At 57.1% G+C, this 19,299-nt stretch overlaps 5 protein-coding genes across 5 annotated transcripts; 2 read left to right on the top strand and 3 right to left on the bottom strand.

Annotated features, from left to right (window-relative positions):
- Positions 1–8: 8 nt before the first annotated feature.
- Positions 9–5,806, bottom strand: DICSQDRAFT_179767 (uncharacterized protein). The gene is made up of 5 exons (XM_007364403.1): positions 5,527–5,806; positions 2,483–5,356; positions 2,181–2,419; positions 1,342–2,125; positions 9–1,285 (listed from the first exon to the last, which is right to left on the bottom strand). The coding sequence occupies exons 2-5, from the start codon at positions 4,938–4,940 to the stop codon at positions 564–566; spliced, it is 4,203 nt and encodes a 1,400-aa protein (XP_007364465.1). The 5' UTR covers positions 4,941–5,356; positions 5,527–5,806; the 3' UTR covers positions 9–563.
- A 606-nt stretch (positions 5,807–6,412) lies between these two features.
- DICSQDRAFT_84063 (uncharacterized protein) lies at positions 6,413–9,162 on the top strand (the record flags this gene model as incomplete). Its single annotated transcript, XM_007364404.1, has 4 exons — positions 6,413–6,635; positions 6,686–8,280; positions 8,342–8,452; positions 8,504–9,162. The coding sequence occupies 4 exons, from the start codon at positions 6,413–6,415 to the stop codon at positions 8,720–8,722; spliced, it is 2,148 nt and encodes a 715-aa protein (XP_007364466.1). The 3' UTR covers positions 8,723–9,162.
- Positions 9,163–9,257: 95 nt separating this feature from the next.
- Positions 9,258–11,622, bottom strand: DICSQDRAFT_135373 (HET-domain-containing protein). Its single transcript, XM_007364405.1, has 2 exons — positions 11,393–11,622; positions 9,258–11,344 (listed from the first exon to the last, which is right to left on the bottom strand). The coding sequence occupies exon 2, from the start codon at positions 10,877–10,879 to the stop codon at positions 9,341–9,343; it is 1,539 nt and encodes a 512-aa protein (XP_007364467.1). The 5' UTR covers positions 10,880–11,344; positions 11,393–11,622; the 3' UTR covers positions 9,258–9,340.
- Positions 11,623–11,999: 377 nt separating this feature from the next.
- DICSQDRAFT_84069 (solute carrier family 25 member 38) lies at positions 12,000–13,534 on the top strand. The gene is made up of 6 exons (XM_007364406.1): positions 12,000–12,099; positions 12,157–12,198; positions 12,259–12,644; positions 12,698–12,857; positions 12,914–13,119; positions 13,176–13,534. The coding sequence occupies exons 1-6, from the start codon at positions 12,069–12,071 to the stop codon at positions 13,305–13,307; spliced, it is 957 nt and encodes a 318-aa protein (XP_007364468.1). The 5' UTR covers positions 12,000–12,068; the 3' UTR covers positions 13,308–13,534.
- A 2,358-nt stretch (positions 13,535–15,892) lies between these two features.
- DICSQDRAFT_135376 (alpha/beta-hydrolase) lies at positions 15,893–17,806 on the bottom strand. The gene is made up of 6 exons (XM_007364407.1): positions 17,431–17,806; positions 17,251–17,363; positions 16,998–17,195; positions 16,843–16,936; positions 16,159–16,784; positions 15,893–16,101 (listed from the first exon to the last, which is right to left on the bottom strand). Exons 1-6 carry the CDS (start codon positions 17,767–17,769, stop codon positions 15,996–15,998), a joined length of 1,476 nt encoding a protein of 491 aa, XP_007364469.1. The 5' UTR covers positions 17,770–17,806; the 3' UTR covers positions 15,893–15,995.
- Between the last annotated feature and the right edge of the window lie 1,493 nt (positions 17,807–19,299).

Genomic DNA, 19,299 nt, shown 5'->3' on the forward strand with positions numbered 1-19,299 from the left:
AGCCAGTCAGGATGGTGACCCCCTTCGGCAGTGCGAGTATGCCTTGCGCAGGTGAGAGACTTGAAGCCGTGTCCGACCGGACCGGCGGCTAGACAACACTATCTGACATAACTACCAGGCGGGGGTGGAGTACAGAACGTCTACTGTAGTACATACAATGCAGAGATTGGGATGCGAATATACAGACTAAGTATGTGGGATCTAACCATGCATGAGAGACGGAAATAGGTACAGTAGAACTACGATGTATGATGTGGACTGTCCGATTACCTATGGTATGGTGTTGACAAATAAGAAACGTGTGATGCGCAAGACGTAGTTCCAAGACGCGCCGATTGTTCCACTTCAAAGCAAGGAAACCAGCAAGGAAGCATGATGACTGATCAGGGAGAAGCGGGCAAGAAGGAAGGTCGTGAGAGGTCGTACAAGAAAGACGTCGAGATATGATAAGAACAATAGATCCGCTCCAACGTGGTCGCATACAGATTTGTCCGAATGACTGCAGTGGCAGGGGTGCAGGTGCACCACTCAGAAGTGTGGATGCCAGACCGACTTCGAGTAAGTCAGGAATCGACTGCCCCTCCAGCCAACGCAGCACGCATGACTTCCAACGCCGCGAGGTGGAAGGGCAAGACGGGGTCCGCTCGGAGCTTCCATTTGGCTCGCGAGAGTACGGCAAGCTCATGGAAATTACGCACAATGTCCGACATGTGCTCGGGTGGAAGCTGCCGCGACCTAGACCGTGCGGTATCTCCGGCTATACCCACGCCGTAGGTGGAACGCGACGAGTGTGCGGCATGGAGTAGGAATATGCGCATAGTGGAGACCGATGTGTGATCAGCTGAAGAAGGGGCGCAGATAACCATGGTCCAGGACAGTACGCGGAGAGGATCAGTGGAGGAGCCTGGGTTTGATGAAGGGCTGTCTTCGTCCTCCACGTCGGGGATGAAAGAGCAATCAGACGAACCAGGGATAAGATGCGACGGACTGTTCGTTCGGCGATCTGCCAAATAGGCAGGATACATGTATCCCGTGGACGGTGAGAGGGAGTACGTTGCGCAGGTAGCGTCAGAGAATATGGTATGCATGTGTCGAGAAGACGACTTGGGCACGAGAATCTGAGAGCCACCAGATGGGTTACGCTTCAAGACGTCGAGGGTGTTGACATCAGCCGGTGCAATGAAAGTCCACGGGTTGTCGATATCGACCGAAAGAAGCGTGGCATGAAGGGGCGGTCCTGCAGACGAGGTGGAAGACATGGAGGAGTCCAGATGCGATGTCCACGCTGACGAGGTATGTTTCAGTACGTTGAACAGATGCAAACCAGAACGTAACACTCACCGTTGGCTTCGGTTTGCGATATCAAGCCAAGCTTGGACACAACAATGCGCCATTCAATGTTCGCTCGCCTCGCGAAGTCGGTAACGAACGACCATATCTGGCCCACCACAAACTGCTCCACGTTCTCATCTGGTGTCAGCCACACCTTTAGATCATGCGCCTCTCCCTCCCCATCGATGCATGCAGCGATGATCCAACGCCCGCACGCTGAGACTTGGTAACCCACGTGCAATAGCATATGCCGATGCGTCACATCGAGCGATGATGCAGTTGACTCGAGCGCGAACGATATACGGGGAACGACTGCGGTATTTCGAGCCTTTCCGGCTGCATAAGGGACAAGAGCGAACGCCGGTGCCTCCAAGTAGCTCGTGACGGGCGGTCCACGAATGAAGAGCTCGCGAGACATGGCACGCTTCACAGGCTGGAGAAGGCGATCATAGACGCTGCAGACGAACGCGTCCAAGCCGCCCAGGCTGGATCCTGGGTGAATGTGCGTACCGAAGATCAGCGACTCGGGGACAAGCTGAACGAGTATGTCTCCCTGTGGATGCTGCTTGTAGAAACGTCGCACAGCACTCAAAATCTGACGGAGCGTCGTAGACGAAGAGGAGATGATGTGCGATGGGGTGGCGATGTAGAGGACGAGGTGGCTGTAAGGCGTCGTGATCTCCTGAACGAAGCTGCATATAGTCTTGCGAAGCGTGTTGAACCGTACGGGTGCAAGTCCCGGCTTTATGAATACGTTTGAGCTGCCAGCCGCATGAGAGCCGAAGTTCTTGGCCTATAAAGATGATCAGCAACGCGGCACGACGGACTGCAGAAAGGCGCGAACTAACGGAATATGCGGCTGATACCTTGGCCAGCCAGGTCTCGATCTCGGCCTCACGATCCTCGTCTTTCTTCTCTTCGAAGAGCACGAACGCAACTACGTCCTTGGGTCCAGCACGCGGGGACAGCCCAAGTTTCTCCCAAAACCGCAGTGAGGTAGGAGACACCTGTATGATTGACTCGCCCTTTCCGACCACTAGCAAGGGACTCTCTAACGGCATCAAAGTCACTTCCGAGTGGTTGGCAGCTAGAGACAAGGCCGTCGATATCAATTTCGGCGATCCACCAACAGTGAACACACAAGACTTACCGCTGCCGAACAGTACCTGCAAGTCGATGGCACTGCCTGGCGACTGGTTGCCCACGAGCTGGCTGATGTATTTTGCATCCGCCTGCCATATCTGGGCAGGCGGAACGGGCGGCGTCAGGGAGAGGGACGCATTAGCCCTCCACGCCTCTTGCCACACGGGATTCTCGACGACTTCCTTGACCAGAATCTGTGCCGCGGCTTCCAAGGACTTGGACTTCTCCGACGCGGCGCCAAGGATAGCAGCAGGAGAGACCGGCGTCGGCACGGAGATCGGCGGTGCGTTGCCTGGCACTGCGTTGACCGCCATCCCAGGCGGCCGTAGTGGCGTGCACATAGGCAGGAGGTGGGAATGGTGAAAATGCGTCTTGAGAAGACCGTGGCCGAGTGGAAGGTAGGACGGAGGGGGAGTCGACGGTCGAGGAGCGGACGTCATCTCTTCGTCTTCCACCCAGAGCTCATCTTCGGACTCTTCGGAGTCTGGGCCAGCGGGAGGCGGGGAGCCACTCTGCCAGTCTTCTGGCTCCCGATCGGACTCCCAGAGGGACATCCTTCGGTTCGCGCGAGTACCTTGGCTAAGGCTCTTGCGCTTGACCCCGATGAGCTTGCGGACGACACCTATCCTCGGGTCCGTAGCTGCGCTGTAGTTCATCTTCCATCCTGGCAATAGGGTAGTAGCAGCCGGCAATGGCTCGACGCGATCCTCGGCCGGGGGAGAAGGGAGGGCGAACTTCCCAATCGCGTACTTCCCATCCGCTTCGCGATGACTGGACGCGAATGGAATGGGGTCGAAGATGCGCGGACCAAGCATGTTTGGCCTGTATGTGTCGGAGAGATGGACGGAAGGTGTGGTTGGGGCCGAGTGTGAAGATGGTGTCTTCGTAGGTGACGGCGGAAGAAGCTCAGGAGGAGGCCCTAGGCCGTCCGATAAGCCATGCACTTCGGCTGTAGTCTGAGGGCTGTAAGGCTCTCCAAGATGTGGGACCCATGGAGATGACTGAGCCATGCTGGCCGATGGGGGCCCAGGTCCGGACAAAGGCCCTTCCAAAGTGATCAAAGGAGCGAGGCCCAGGGACGGCATTCCATTCGTCACCGCTGCACCAGCTGCGGACGTGGCTGCAGAGGGTGGCACCAGTGCAGAGGGGACGGGACGCTGAGTTGATGGGGCGTCGAAAAAATCGAAGTCATCCTCAGTGAAAACACCGAAGCCATCATCCATGTCATAATTATCCGCGTCGACGCCGGTCGCGCGACCACCTCCGAGGCTACCGAGGGACATATTAAAGTCCATGTCGGGATACACAGGGTCCATGTATCCGTTCGATTGATTCCACGAGCTGTCGAAGCCATTGAACGGGTCGAAACCCATCGACGGTTGTTCTGCGTCTGTTTCTGTCTTCAATAGAGGTGCGGGAGCGTCTTCCTCCTTAGGCATGTCGCTGTCCACTGGAGCAAGTTGTTCGGCTGCTGGTTGTGGCTCCTCGTCGGTCGACGGGAGGTCAATGGGGGCATCAGGAGGGGAGAAAAGGGAGTCTCCGGAATGGTCGGACTCGACAGTAGGATAGGATTCCGGATCGGTAGATTCGACGTCCATAGGGAGAGAAGCAGGCTCAGCAACGGGAGCCGCCACTTCCTCGGGTATCGCAGGAGTGGTGGGCGTATTTGTGGCGGGAGGAACGGGCGTTTCTTCCTTCGGTGGAGGATTTGCGCTGGCAAGCTTGGCACGAGCAATGGCGATTTCCTGCTCTTGTCGTTCTCGCTTGATCCTCTCTCGCTCGCGCTCACGTTCCTTGAGGACGGAGTCGACGTACCTACCTACTTCCCCCGCCACCTTCTTGATGTCACGAGCATATGGCTTCTTCGCGAGAGATAGGGTACGGAACGCCCGCAGAGAGTCGCTTGTAGGCGAAGACCGTAGAAGGCTAGGACGTCGTGATACAGAGGAAATGAGCTTTTCCCGGTCTGTCAAAGGCAAGGGCGCTTGGGAAGTGGTTGCGCTGACAGACCCGTCGGCAGCAGGCGAAGGCGCCGCCATTGCGAACGACAGCGATGCTGGTACTGCGGCGGCGGGTGGTGGTGGGGACGCCTGTAGTTGAGAGGGCAGTTCGGGAATGTATGGCAATGTCGAGCGCGCGTGCGCTGAAGGTGAGCTCGAATGATACGCCACACATAACGTAGCTGGCCAGATGATAGGCATGCCCTTGTCCTCACCCTGCTTATTCTGCACAGCAAGCCAAGCAATGATGTAGCTCGGTCCGTCCTGTTGAGGGGACGTAGCGCGCATCCAGTCGCCTGCCCCCAAGCCTCTTAGAGCTTCCTCGAACTGTGTGGTCAAGGCAGCAGTGGGACCGCTGTAGGTGCTCAGGTAGTAAGCGGGAACTCCTTGGGGCAACAACACGATGGGAGTACCAGCCGGCAGCGGGAGGGAGAAGCCGAGCGGAAGATAATATGTCGGCCGCATGACTGGATGAACCACAAGTCTTGCCAACCAAGGTGTATGCGCCGGGACAGATATGTGGAGATGTAGGGTGCAAGATATCAGGGGACGGCTCCCTGCATAGTTTTCCCACCCGGAACCCCATTCGGAGGTTGTAGGTATTGGCCCAAGAAGAAAGCCACCCTTGAGACGACTGACGGAACGACCACGGGGGTGAAGCTTGGAAGCTTCGGCAATATCGTCTATAAGACGATCACGAACTGCTTGGAGGAATAGGCTGAAGGGGAGACGTAGCGGTATCCGGGGAAGCAAAGGTACCGGTGTAGTCTGATGTGCCGTCGGACCGGGGTCCAAGCAGCGCTCACATGGAGTTGCTTGAGCTGAGCAGGAGGCGGAACAGGGATATATGGCAGAGGGAGTGAACGAGGATGATGCTGTCACTGTAGAACTAGTCAGCATCAGCGGCAAACGGCAGCACTATAAGAACAGAGTCCGTGCACGTGGACATCAAACAACGCAGAAGAGATAGTTGACAATGTTTCAACCCAGGCGCAAATAAGGCCGATGTACGAAGGGATCAGAACCCTAGCAGAGTATTGGGTTTACGCACATGTCAACGTCTCGAACTCTAGCCTTGAGAGTACACCATGTACGTCACAGGTACACGCAGTAGACCCCAGGGCGAACACGTAAAGGGCCGCCGAGTCCTTGGAAACATGGACGGCCGGCAGAAGAGAGTCCACAATTGCTTGGCCTTTGTTCTTGAGTAAGACGGTCCGCCTTGCAACTTCCAGCTGCTCAAGGGGATCAGATGTGGCGGGTCTGCAAGCAAAGATCGAATAGACGATGAGAGGATGTTCTGGCAAGGGAACAATTGAGGCAAGGACAGCCGAAGCTAGGGAGATGGGGGGAGAATTCTGGGATAGGACGAAAGAGCCTGTGTTGTCTTGGGGAATGGATTGAGCCTTGGCCGCCATGAGAGGTGGTGGTCATGAGGAAAGCAGGATGCTTCGGATGAAGTGCGTGGCAATTCCGAGTGGGCCGACGTTGCGCAGGGATGCGACAGGCTCGGAGACGAGCGGCGGAACCTTAGCACATAGTGGAAGAACGACAAGAGGCGTTCGGTGCACCTGTCCCGGCTGTCCGCCTGCATGCCTCAGCCCGGCGGATGTTTCCGCGTCGCACATATGTCAGTAGCGGGCATTGGCCCCTGCTCTTTACTCTCACACTTCGACCACCCTAGAATCATGCAAGACGTTGCTTGGTCTCCGGAATGAGGCTCTGCGTGCACCCCGCCACGGTTTCATCCTCTGTTGGGGAAGCGGAGGAAGAGCGTTGGTGCGTTCTTTGTATTTGACAGATATGCCCGAAAAGGGTTATTTGTGTCCAAATGCGGGCATACAGGGAAATTGTGATGGAAAAGGCTGTTGGGTTAGGCCTGGCCCTGCGACACTTGGCCTGCCGTTCGCTCTCCTCCCCCCACTCCGTCCCTCAAAATGCAGTCTCTCTCTCGCCCAGCTTCCACCTCCACCCGCCAAGCCACGTCCCCCAACCCGAAGCCCCAACACCAAGTAAATACCCAGACAAAAGTATTTGACACCGCCCATGGGAGACTCCTCTGTATTGCCGACATTCGTGGCCGACTCTCTGCACTCAACGACCTCGCGCGTGAGGCGAATGCATCCGCTATCATCCACACAGGAGACTTTGGCTTCTTTGGTGCGTAATCCGGTCATGGCGGGCTCGTCTCAACGCTGATGCTGCGGCAGAGGCCTCCAGCCTTGACAGGATAAACGACCGCACCCTCCGCCACCTCACGATGTACTCGCCACTCATTCCTGCAGCGCAAAGAAACCATCTTCTTGCGCCCGAAAATCCACCTTCAGCTATCCGTTCCACAGTGACAATATCCCTCTTGTCCGAGTTCCCTCTCCTCCTGTCTGGCCAGATCAAGCTGCAAGTGCCGGTGTACACCGTCTGGGGTGCGTGCGAGGACGTCATCGTGCTCGAGAAGTTCCGTGCAGGACAGTACGACATCGAAAACCTTCACGTGCTCGACGAGGCAACGACGCGCTGCCTCGACATCGGCGGCGTCAAGCTGCGCCTGCTCGGACTCGGCGGTGCGCTCGTCCCACACAAGATGTTCGACAACGGAGACGGAAACGCAACGATTGCGGGTGGACAGGGTACGATGTGGACGACGGCACTGCAGATCGGTGAGCTGGTGGACACCGCGCAGCGCGTGTTCGATCCTACCGAGACGCGTCTCCTCGTCACCCACGCAAGTCCCGGTCGGGAAGGCATTATGACTCAGCTTGGGCTCGTCCTCAAGGCGGACCTTACACTATCAGCAGGCCTTCACTTCCGCTATGCGTCGTCGTACAACGAGTTCAGCGTTCAGTCGGACTTTGAGGGACTTCGACACAAGATTGTGGTCGGGAAGGAAGCCTTTGACAAGGTCTGGGAGAGTGTGAAGTCGCAGGTGGACGCCGTCATCGACGAACATCAGCGTGTTCTTCTCGACAAGGCGCTTTCCGTTGTCGAGCGGATACCACCGCCCCCCAACCAGCTTGGTCCAACTGGTCAGCCGCACGGCGAGGACCCCGCATGGAAGAACTGCTGGAATTGGAACCTCTGTGACGCAGCTTACGGCTCTCTCATCCTTGACATCAAGGACGGCCGTGTCAGCGCGGAGATGAAGAGCCAAGGATTCAACTACGCATACCGTCGTACCGTCACGCCGTCGACCGTCGCGGCGACTCCTGGCTCCGCTACGTCTCAGCTTCCCATACAAGGCGTGAACTCGGGCGCGGCGGCCACCCCCAAAGGCACTGGTACGGGTGCTGCGGCAACGCCTGTAGCCGCTGAGAAGCCCCTTCCACCCCACGTCACAGGCTCCAAGTCGAAACCCTCGACGCCGCCTCCGCCCGGCGGCTCAGGCCGGGAGACCCCGAAGCTGAACGGTGGCGCACCGAACCAGTCTGCGCAGGACAAGTTGGAGAAGGAGCGGGCCAAGAGGGAGCGTAAGAAGGAGCGCAAACAGCAGGAGCGGGCTGAGCGCGAGGCTACCACAACAGCGGCGAAGGAGGGTGCTCCGTCGCCCGCCCCTGGAGCGAGACAGGAGGTGGATCTGAGCAGTCCGCCGAAATCGGGCAAGGCGACGCCCGACGTCCCTACCCAGCCAGCGGCAGCTTCAGAAGGTAGGACAGACGACGGTGTCACTTCTCCCAACACGGAGAGCACGGGCGCCAGGACACCGACCAGCAAGCGCCCTGCACGGAACCCGTGGACGATCTTCATGCGTATGGCCAACCCTGCGAACGAGGCTGAGGTTAGGGAGTTCTTCGGGGATGCCAAGGAGGGCGTAAGTACTCTGTCAGCATTTGTACGCTTAGGGCGTACTGGACTGACACTGCAATTCCTAGATTACCCGCATCAACTACCCTGCGAACTTCGCTGGTCGCAATCAAAAGATGTGCTACGTCGAGTTCGGTGACGAGGAGGCGATGAAAGCTGGCTTGGCGAAGAACGGCCAGGTGAGTTTTGAGCCAAGGATGAGTGTACAAGCCGCCTGACCATGTTGGCAGACCCTAAACGACTGCACGCCTGAATTGAAGCAGGCGACCGACAAGGAGTCTCGTAACGCAGATGGTGGCGGCCGCGGAGGCCCTTTCGCTGGGCGCGGTCGCGGAGGTCGTGGCGGTTTCGCAGCTCGCGGTTTCGCGTCTGCAGGTCTGATGACGCGTGGAGGCGGTCCTGTTCGAACGAACGGCGACGCCCCTTCATCTGGTGCTCCCGAGTCTTGATCGTCTCGTCGGTGAGAAGTGAAGCGAGGTGGCGTCTCCTGCAAATATGGCTCTCACATGTGTCCGCTATGGTTTTCATCCATTTTCGCTTCGTCGATATGTTGCAAGCACCCTCTTCGAACCTACGTAATCACTTAGTAGCAAGGTTATCCGGCGCTATCCCTTCCGTACTCCCTCCCCTTCATGGCTCATGATGATTTTGAGTTCCGCTTTCGCGCTTGGATCAAGCTCACCAGGTGTGTTGTGTAGGTGATTCTCCTTACGACTTTACGGTACTGTTCACTCCGATACATATGGTCAAGTAGTACTAGACCTTCGCGTGTATCTTGATAACGACGCGCCCATGCTATACCCCTCCAACCCGCCAAATCCGTATCGTACTCTGCAAGCTTCTCACCATGTATGGTATTCATCGCAAGACTTTTGTGCGGAATGTCTGAGCACCTCATAAGCATGCATGAGCAACCATATAGTTGGTTTCGAAGATCGTACGGTCGCCTCTCACGACGCACCGCACTCAGTGTTACAACGATACGGGTAAGGCAGCCATCTGTCATTGAAACCAATGGTTCTAACTTACCTAGCGTACGGGCTACAGCTAGGTAGTGAAAGAAGCAATTAAACGAGAAGGATGTCTCGCTTCTCCTGATTCAACATCCACATCAATCCCTCGAGGGTGTCTTCGGGAGAGTGAAAGAAGCCAACACGGCGGAAGGCGTTACCGCCGTCGGGATGAGGTGCAACAATAAGTCCTGAAGCGTACCGCGCGCTCTGGTTCCACTGGATAGGGATCGCCCAGACCTCTTGCACATCTTCGGTGCTGTCTGGGTATGCGCATCCAATATGCCGGGGTTCTGTCGTGATCTCGGGAGGGTCTGAGGATACAGGGTTCACCGTGGAGTCCGAGGCCGCGTCCGAGGTCTTCAGGTATAGATCGGGCATGGACGAGTCGGGGTTCCAGGTGGCCTCCAGCATCACGCTGCGGAGAGTCAGGGTCCCCGATCGGACTTTGCCAAACGGTAGGAGCGGCGTGGCGACGGCGACCTCGCAGCTCACCACCTCGCACGCCTCCGTGTCCTTCGAGTCGGGGTCCAAGCGGTCGTCCACGGAGTACGCCATGACACGGCCGTCGATCGCGGCCCAGGACCACGAAGGTGCGCGGAAAGTCTCTGGCCGGGGATAGCGCGTTTCGAAGGTCTTGTACCACAGCAGGTCCTGGGTGAGGGTGTCGCGCCACAGGCCCGCGAGGTAGTCCGTCTTCCACGCGCGGTGGAACAGCTCCGCGATGGACGCGAACGCGACGAGCTTGTCGTCGGGCTTCGCGACGGTGCGGTGCGTGTAGTCACCGACCGTCTCGATCCACGACCACTGCAGCGTCTTGCGCTCGCTCTGCGACAGCACGGATGGGGAGCCTGAGGGGAGCTCGGCGTCGGGACGGAGGAGGAGATCGGGAAGGCGTGCTCCGAACGTGGGCCCACAGACGGAGTTGCCCACGTTGACGATCGAGGTCTGGCAGTGGAACTGCAGCGTATGTGACGCGTACACCAGGGCTCTGGGCGAGAGGAGGCGTTCTTGGAGACACCAGGCGTCCTGGTGCACTGGCTCTGCGGAACCGTCGTACTGGCGCCATACGGGTGATAGGAACATGGTCCCGACTTCACCATCGGGGCATCGAAATGGAAGGGTGACGTCTGGGGGTGAAGGGGGTGGACGGTCCTGAAGGAAGCCCTGGCTGGCCGTGCTTGCGCTTGCTGCGATGATCGTGAAGTAAGCGCCGCGGAAAACGGTGTGCATCTGTGCGATCTCGCGAGCTATATCCTCTTCTGAGTCTTGAAGGATGCAGAGCGCGTTGAGCCAAAGATAGCGCACGCCGAAGTTGTGAGTGGTCTCGATTGCGTCCTTGATCGTCTGTGGTAGTGCGGCGAGATCAATGCCGAGGAGATATGAGTCGAGGTTTGCTGTCGTCGTGCGGTAAGGCTGGTCTTCCCCGCAGACATAACTCAGAATTACGTATGACGCCGTGTCACCACCGCTGAGGCGAAGCTTGGGCTTTGTGGGGTCAGAACAATCGATAACTCGGGATGGGAGTGTCGCGTTGTGTGGAGGAGGACAGCGAGTGTGTTTGCGGATGCAATCCGTGATGCAGGAGGAAGCCATGGCGCGGGTGGAAGGCGAGTTGAGCTGCAGGACTCTAGGCCGGGCGACGAGGAGAGACGCGGCAGGGTCCTCTGCTTTATCCGCGGCATCAACATTCTCGTGAGTAAGGACTGTTGAGAACGGGACCCACCTTGCTTAGCATAGACGTAGTACATAAAATGCGGCATATCGTCAACGACTAGACGCAACGTATGGACACCTTTCGGGGTGACAGCATGGCTGCCCGAAGTGGGGCGAAAGCCGACGGTGATCTGAAGTGTTTCCTGCAGCATGATATCCGTCCTAGTGGAAAGGACTAGCTTGCACCACTGACAATCGTTGTCGGCTGAACTCTGAATTTGGGTCCAAGTAGTTGTATAAGTGGTCCCGTAGAATGACGCCTGCCCGTCCCATGCCTCCTGGAAAGGACCCGCGGCGAATAGCCCGGTGTCCCAACAGAATTGACAAACGAGCGACTGAGGAGAACTTGGTGTCGTGAGTCGCGACTACACAGCCATGAGATAGAGGACAGACCTATGTACATCGATTGCGCTAATTGGCTCCTTCTTCCTCACTAAGACACCGGAAGGCAACATTGTCATACTCGAATCCGCTTTCGAGGTCGAGGCAGGACACTCCGGTGCATGGTGGTGACGCTTCGCCCGCATGAACAAACCTCGCACATAGCGACTGACAGGCCGACATAGAGGAGGAAAGCAGGTCATGGTGTTCACACAGACGAAGACGAGATTGGCAGGGTTTGCGGTGGATTTGAGTCACGATTCATGTCATAATATATGTCGAGGGCGCATGGGAACCTCGCTTGTCAGGGCAACCCTGTCCTTCACCGCTTCGCAGGAGCCATAGGGCGACACTGGAGTGGGCCAAACGTGAAGACGTGGGACAAGATGAGAGGCATCCGAGACGGTCGCCGGCGGTGGTCGTGACGGACATGAACGAGAAGCTGTTGCCCTAGGCTGTTCAATCACTGCAGGCACTGGCAAGTACTGTGGGAGCCACTGTGGCAGCCACTGTGGCAGCCAGTACTTAGTCCTCGGCCCGGTGCTCCGGACTGCCCTCATCCAGGCGCTTCCTGCTTGGTTCACATCTCTGTTTCGTCTCACGACAATACTCGACTGTTTGCCCAACTAGCTGCAGGTGCGGCGGAGAAAGGTGCTTGTGAGAGAGCTGAAAGGTCTGCGTAGAATTTATGAGCAATGTCAGCCACCACCTGCTGTCAGGTACGGCGCCACGACATATCCGCTGCGTACCGTTCGACGCTAATGCATTCCATGTAGGTGCCCTATCCGGGTTCGCGTCCACAATAATACTCCAACCATGTTGGTACCGCTACACTAGCGCCTGCATCTCTAAGTATTGACACTTTAACAATCTCATAGTCGACCTCCTCAAGACGCGCATCCAGCAACCGGATTATCTCAATAAGCACAGACACAATTTGCTTTCACCGCAGTCAACGTTCATATTCCGCACCGCGCGTAGCATCGTCGAATCTGACGGAGTGCTTGGTTTGTGGCGCGGAACGACAGCATCTCTACTACGGAATGTTCCCGGGGTCGCGCTCTACTTCACGGGACTGAATCAGTTCCGTGCGTTCCTCGCCACATCCCAGTACTTCGCTCCCCTTCACGCACCATCCTCGTCCTACTCATCGTCTACCCTGCCAAAGTTGACTGCTCAGGGCAACTTGCTTGCGGGCGCCCTGACTCGAATGTCCGTGGGTCTCGTTCTGAACCCGTTCTCGGTCATCAAGGCCCGATACGAGGCAAGCTATCATCCCTTCTCGCCGTCTGGCTCGTGAAGCTGACGCGGTCTCAGAGCTCATACTACAGCTATGGGTCATTGTCTGAGGCGTTCCTTGGATTGATGCGCTCCGGACCATCCGAGATCTTCCGTGGAGCCATTGCCTCTTCTCTCCGGGATGCGCCATACGCGGGCATATTCGTCGTCTTTTATGAGCACATCAAGGCCACTTTGTGTATGTTCTCCGCTCTGAAGACGCTGTCCTGAGCTGACTGGATATATCCTTCTAAGCGTCCGCTGCATCTTCAACGTCGAATTCGGCTGTTGTTGGGATCCCTTTCTCCCTATCTGCAGGCGTAAATTCGCTTTCGGCTGCATCAGCCGGCGCGTTTGCTACTCTTGCGACGCAGCCCTTCGACGTTCTGAAGACGAAGATGCAGGTCCGTTCAGAGACAAAGTACCGCGGGGTCTGGAGTACCGTTCGCGCGATCTGGCAGGTAAGCCACATCTCCTGTCCGGTCAGCACACTCATGACCTCTCATGTTTATATCAGCAACGTGGTGTCGCCGGCTTCTTCGACGGCTCGACGCTCCGCATGTCTCGCAAGATATTCAGCTCCGCCATTGGTTGGGCTGTATATGAAGGCGTGCTGATGACCATGCGCTCGTCCAAGGACACCGACTAGTTGGTGTATCTGGAGACTTGGGCGTGGACTTGTATCATGAACTATCTCAAGCGCACGACCCCCTGATGTTGCTGTAACCCCACTCATCTCTGATAATAATGGATAGGTTGAGCAACGCCCAATGGGCCTTGCTCCAATTCTTGATGTGAGCTCCAACGGGCCCGACAGGCGGCTAGATCCTTATTGTCGTCGCAGTGAGTGAATCGACGGGGCTGGGATCAAATCCCCGCTTTCTCATGGTCACGACGCAGACTCGGAGCGGACTCGAACTAGGCCCGAGCAAGTGGCCAACGCAGGCTTGCCTTTCCGCCAGGCCGACAGTCATCGTATCCGCTCTCACCCTACCCACAGTTCGTGGTCAAGATGTGCAGCACGATTCGCCGGTGAAAATACAGACAATTTTCTGGACGTTGGTCTCCTACATACTTCCTCAAATTCACTGCGGCGTCTGTGGCGGTGTCCAGCCAGGTTCGTGCAGTGACGCCCTGCCGCCCTTCCATGTCTGTATCAGCCTTGTCAGTCCTCATCATTGAACTGCCCGTTATCTTCTCTTCGCCATATAGGCATGCCTTCAATTTGAGTTGAAACCTTACATCTGCCGGTCCATCTCATCCTGTCGCAGAGAGCACCCTCTTTCTACAATCACAAGCACGCAAGGCAGCTCATTGCTATCCTAAATATGAACAGTTGTGCGCCGCCGGCCGAGCATCTCAGCTCAAGCTTTCTCCAGGACTGTCAAAAGACAGGTTCTCTGCCGCAGAGTGTCAGCCCGCGTCAGCCCAGCCCGTCAGTCTCGATCTTGACGAACGCAAGACATAAGTTCAGTACGTCTAACGGTCATCCTCCTCCACCCCCTTTCCTTCCCCCCTCTAGCCCGACCAACCCTCAAGACAGGACGACTATCAAGACAACCCGCGCGCGCCGAAGACCCTGGACCCCGGATCGCGGGCCCGTGTGCCCGTGAGGTATGCCCGACACACGTCGCGCCGTTGTTCGTGGGAGGGAGTCATGGACCTGACGATCGCGGGCACGACGCACGTACTAGGGCATCTCGTCTTGCTTCTACCTTTCGCGTTCGTGTTGCTGCTATCTTGCCTCCACAGATCTCCCCGACGGACCACGCTACGACTCAGGCCGACCGATCCGACCTCAAGCTGCGAACCTCGACCCTCGACCCTCGAAGCTAAGAACCCAAACCTCGACCCTCAAGACCGACAGTGCCGACAGGTTGGCGTTGGTGAGGCTGGGGGAGGGGGTTGATCGCCTCGGTGAACCTGGTCTCTCGCGTCGGGGGTGCCGTGGTTGGACGATGTTGTGTTTCGTGTTTCGGCTTGTTTTCTTGGACTGGACGGTTTCGGTGGTTTCGGATTCGTTCTCGGTTTTGGGTTTGGTTTTACTTCCGTTCTCGGTTTTGGTTTTGGTCCCGGTTTTGGTTTTGGTCTCGGTTTTGGTTTTGGTTTCGTTCTCGTTTTTCGTTTTCGTTTTGTTCACGGACTTGGACGCTTCGCGCCCGGACTTGGACTCGGGACTCGGACTCGGACTCGGACTCGTTGCAATTGATTTCCACATTTTCATCTAGACCTCCAGGCCAGGGACCAGGTGCGGCGACGAGAGGGTGCGGCGGTGGTACGGAGTCTCGCCGTCTTTTAGGCCTCGTCAATCCTTCGAGTCGTCGTGCTTCGAGGCCAACGGAGCACTTGTCGCAGGGTCGGGCGCGGCGTGCGGTACTGGGTCTAACCCTGATGCGTACGACCAACTTCTTCTCTCGGCTCGTCCTCCGGAACGGGCAGCCTCTGGTTGGGAGCGAGGGGGGCGGTCGGGGGTACGGGGAGTCGCCGCCTTTTGTGCCTTCTTCCAATCTCTTCCTCTCGGCTTGTGGTGGGGCGCGGGGTGGTGGGCGGTGGGGTACGCCAACTCTAAGCCCTCGCCGTTCGTTGCTTCGTTGCTCCGTGCTCGGGAGCCACACGTCCGGTGCGTGTCGGCAAAGTCTGTGACCTCCCTTCGGGGCAGTTGCAGCATGCGCCCAGCGGTGGGCCCTCTGTGGATGGAGACATGGAGGCTAAAAATCCTCCCTTGGGGGAGAAAACGGTGCTCCGCTGGTCGGAGCACCGCCCTTTCGAGGGCACCCCTTCCTTGTGGGGGGGATTTCTCTTCCGTGAAGTTGCTTGCCCTTCGGTAGTTATCGAAGCGAGATCCTTCATGGAAGTGAACTACCCTGTCCGCTTCTCGTCCAACCACGAAGGGCCCCGCGATAGACCTTGTCTTCGAGATGGTGAATACAGTTCTAGTGAACGAATACTTTGCAACTAGAGGATCGTACGAGTCGATCCCAACCCCCTCCGTATCCCCACGCTCATCATCCTGGTGCTGAAATCGCATCCTTTGTGTCTACCTGAGACGTCCATATGCGCTAGAATTAGCGTTGGGCTCGACTAGTATGTATCCCACGCCGATGTGTACATACTACCCTTGAGTCATAGCCACCTCACGTTGCCAGGTATATCATTTGAACCATCTCAAATCGCTCTTCCCGGGCTTGCGCGAACACTCGCCTACAAGACGCTCGCTCACGCTCTACTCGTGCAGTAATGTTTAAGGTTTGAATTTCCGTTTGAAGTACAATATACAGTAAAACCTTCACAAATATGCGACGGGGCTCGGTACAAGTCCTAGTTTTGAGGTGTGAGACTATGTCGGGACGAGGGACGAGTTGCTGATGATTTGCGTGAAGAATTGGAGAGCGGCCTCGCCGGTCGAGAGCGAGCCGTGTGTGTACGCAGGAACTTCATGGCCACTGCGAATCCCTTGTCAGCACCCTATGAACCTTACGACTAGGACATGGAAGACGTACGCTCCGAAGATGCGGACGTAGGAGAACGTTTCCGCGTTCTTGTAAAGACCGGTGGCGACACCCTTGACGGTGTAGTTCGCGAACTCCTGCTTGGCGTACTCGGCGCTGAACTTGGTCTGGAGGTTGTCGACCATCGCCTCGACGCCTTTGTAGTTCAGGATGTAGTCCGCGTCGCCGTCGTAGACGAGCGTGCGCACGCCGGCGTTGATCACGGTCTCGAGGTTCGGACGCGAGTTGTGCATCCAGTCGCCCGTCTCCGCGAAGTTGCTGTAGACATCGTCGTTGGTCTCCTGCCACGTCGACTCGGCGCCGATCTTGCTCGTCACTGCTTTGCTGGTGAGGTAGCTGGTGAGGTCGGGCGGGTAGGGGTCGGGGTTCTCGGTGGGCACGTAGTAGACGTCCCAGTCACCCGCGAGGGGAGAGAGGATGTCGTTGTTGCAGTAGCTCTGCGCGTCGGAGCACGTGGACTCGTCGCCGGTGCTGTAGCACTCGGTGATCTGGTCCTTGCAGCCACCAGACTTGGTCCAGGACTTGTTCGCGGAAGAGATGGTAGACTTGGAGACGAGGGTGTGGTACGGGTTGGAAGCCGCGTAACTAATGTACCCGGGATACTGCGAGAGAGGGTCCTGTACGACTGACATGAGAACAGTGCGGGGATGAGAGACGGAGACAGAAGGCACGTACCGTGAGGCCATCGCCAACACCAAGATACTTGAGGTTGATAGGGGTACCAGAAACGGTGCCGTTAGCAATGCCAGCGTTCTGCTCGAGAAGATAGCTGAGAGTTCACGAGGCGTCAACGTCTTCGCCTGTAAAGCGACTAAACAACATGAACTTACGCGGCAAACGTCGGGCCGTAGTGGCCACCGTACGACTCGGTGAAGATCGCGAACTCGTTCTTCTGGTACTTGGAGAAGCGAGAGTCCGAGAAGAAGATCTGGAGGAACTTCCAGAAGTCGGACGCGGCCTGCTGAGAGGTGCCGACGTTCAAAGTGCCATGCGAGAAACCGACGCCGACGGGCTGATCAATGTAGAGCCTATTGTCTCAAGTCAGTCAGTCGCGTGTGTTGCCGCGAGGCTGCAAGGACTGACATGTTGGCGACTTCGTTCCAGGAGTTAGGGTTCAGGGAGACGCCGCTGCTGTCGTTCTTGATCCTGCACGGACCGTTCTCCTGGAAGAGTCCGATCATGCTGGAGCTACCGGGCTGTGAAGCATCAAATCCAGATGAGCAAGCAACGAACACGGCCTTCCATTTCATGAGATGCACTTACACCGCCGTTGAGCCAGACAGAGAGGGGAGCAGAGTCGGGGTTGTTGCGTGCCTCGAAGAACCAGAAGAATATGCTCTCCTTCGAGGTGAGGTCGCCATAACCTGAGGCTTGGTACACGCCTTTGGTGGTCTCGCAAACGCCACTGTTCTCGGTGACGCGAAGCTTGCCAGGGGTGGTGGCGGCAGGCTGAAGGTCGGGCAGCTTTATCCTATTCTCAGGCAGGGAACCAGAGCCGACGCCACCGAGAACGCCATTGACAACAGGGAATTGCCCACCGAGGACGGTGGGCACAGGGAGTGCCGCAAGGAGGGAGGTCAGGGCTGAGAGCCTTAGGAACATGGTCGCTGCTGCTGCCACGAAGGCGACCTAGGGCGAGCGGGTGGGCTGACTGCTACGAGGTGGACTGGATCTTATTATATACTCCAGCATGGAGGCGGGCGCGAGAAGCACTGGCATACTGATGATATTTGGTCCGAAGTATGACGCGGCTAGCGTACGCGTGCCAGTGAAGGCGAATGCGGCTGACAACCGTCACGGGCGGTCTCCAAGCTCGTCTTGTACCCTACGGCGGTCCGATAAGTACCACCAAACATGAGGGGAATCGCAGCTGCGAGGCGGTCCTCAATAAGCAATGAGCATGCGAAGCGCGATCACAACGCACAATGCGAACTGTCATACGCGGAGGCAGTGGATGGCCGTTGGTCGAGAGCCATGTTGCATGCTCCACAAGCGCCCATGCACCATGCGTCCCCTCAGAGGCTCTGGCTTCGCGGCGACCAAGACCACACTGCAACTCCCCAATTCAAATCAACCGATCGGGAACGATGCTTACATGCACGCCAAATATAGAACACAGCCGTCAGCGACCTACTTAGTATGCACATACATGTCCATGAATGCGTATACCGCAAAGAAGACGTATCGCTCAATTCCTGGATTGGTCGTCGAGACCTGTTGCAGTCTCGACGCTCGTGTCGATTTCATCTGCGCCGATAACTCCATGGAGCTCCAACCAAACTGCGCATTTTTGCGGTACTGCATCTGGATGATCGCAGCATTGGATGGAGCGCCCCACTCTCACCTTCTCTACACACTTGCTATACTTATACATATGCCGACGACTGGTGCTTGGTGTCCTAGGCGACAATGGACGACTTTCCATAAGGATTTACGGCTCTACGGACGTCCGTAGATTTCTAGGCGGGGTTTGAAACAGTCTGTGGATCTTGGGCGCTAAACAGGCGGCATGTTCTGCTCATCATCAGCACGTGACTGGAGTGGCTTATGTCATGTCTGTATTTGGCAGACATGTGCTCGGCTGGGTCAGACCCGGGTCAGACCCCTCCTTAGGGCGGCTCAATTCTTGAGGACGCAGGACGCAGGACGCACTCAGAGCTCATTTGATGGATGTGATGGGCTAGCCGAACCTGCCGCATATGGCAAGGTACCAACCTCATTTCTCGTGCCCGTTGTTTTCCAAGGGGTCTGTCGTGTCCCAAACCTCGCAGAAAAATATGAATCGCAAGTATGTTGAGGACGAAAGCTTTCCGCATCGGTTGACACTACCCTCGAGGCACTGTGTGAGGGGGGAGGAGTGTCATCGTCGCTCGAGGGGTTTCGAAGGCGAGCTTGTCGGCTAGTCTCGCTTAGCCCATCACCTCCATCAATGGCCTCTGAACGCGTCCTGCGTCCTCAAGAATTGAGCGGCCCTCTTGACCCAGGTCAGACCCCTTGGGGTCAGACCCTGGGTCAAGCCAAGGCAACATCAACGTCGGAGCTTCCGGGCACGTGAACCGCCGGGTCGGCCGGCCGTCCGCCACTCGCTGCTCGCTGCTCGAGCTCGGGCTCGCCTTCAGCGGCCACGAACCC

The sequence above is a fragment of the Dichomitus squalens genome, assembly GCF_000275845.1.
Source record: "Dichomitus squalens LYAD-421 SS1 unplaced genomic scaffold DICSQscaffold_8, whole genome shotgun sequence".
NCBI classification, from domain to species: Eukaryota; Fungi; Basidiomycota; class Agaricomycetes; order Polyporales; family Polyporaceae; genus Dichomitus; species Dichomitus squalens.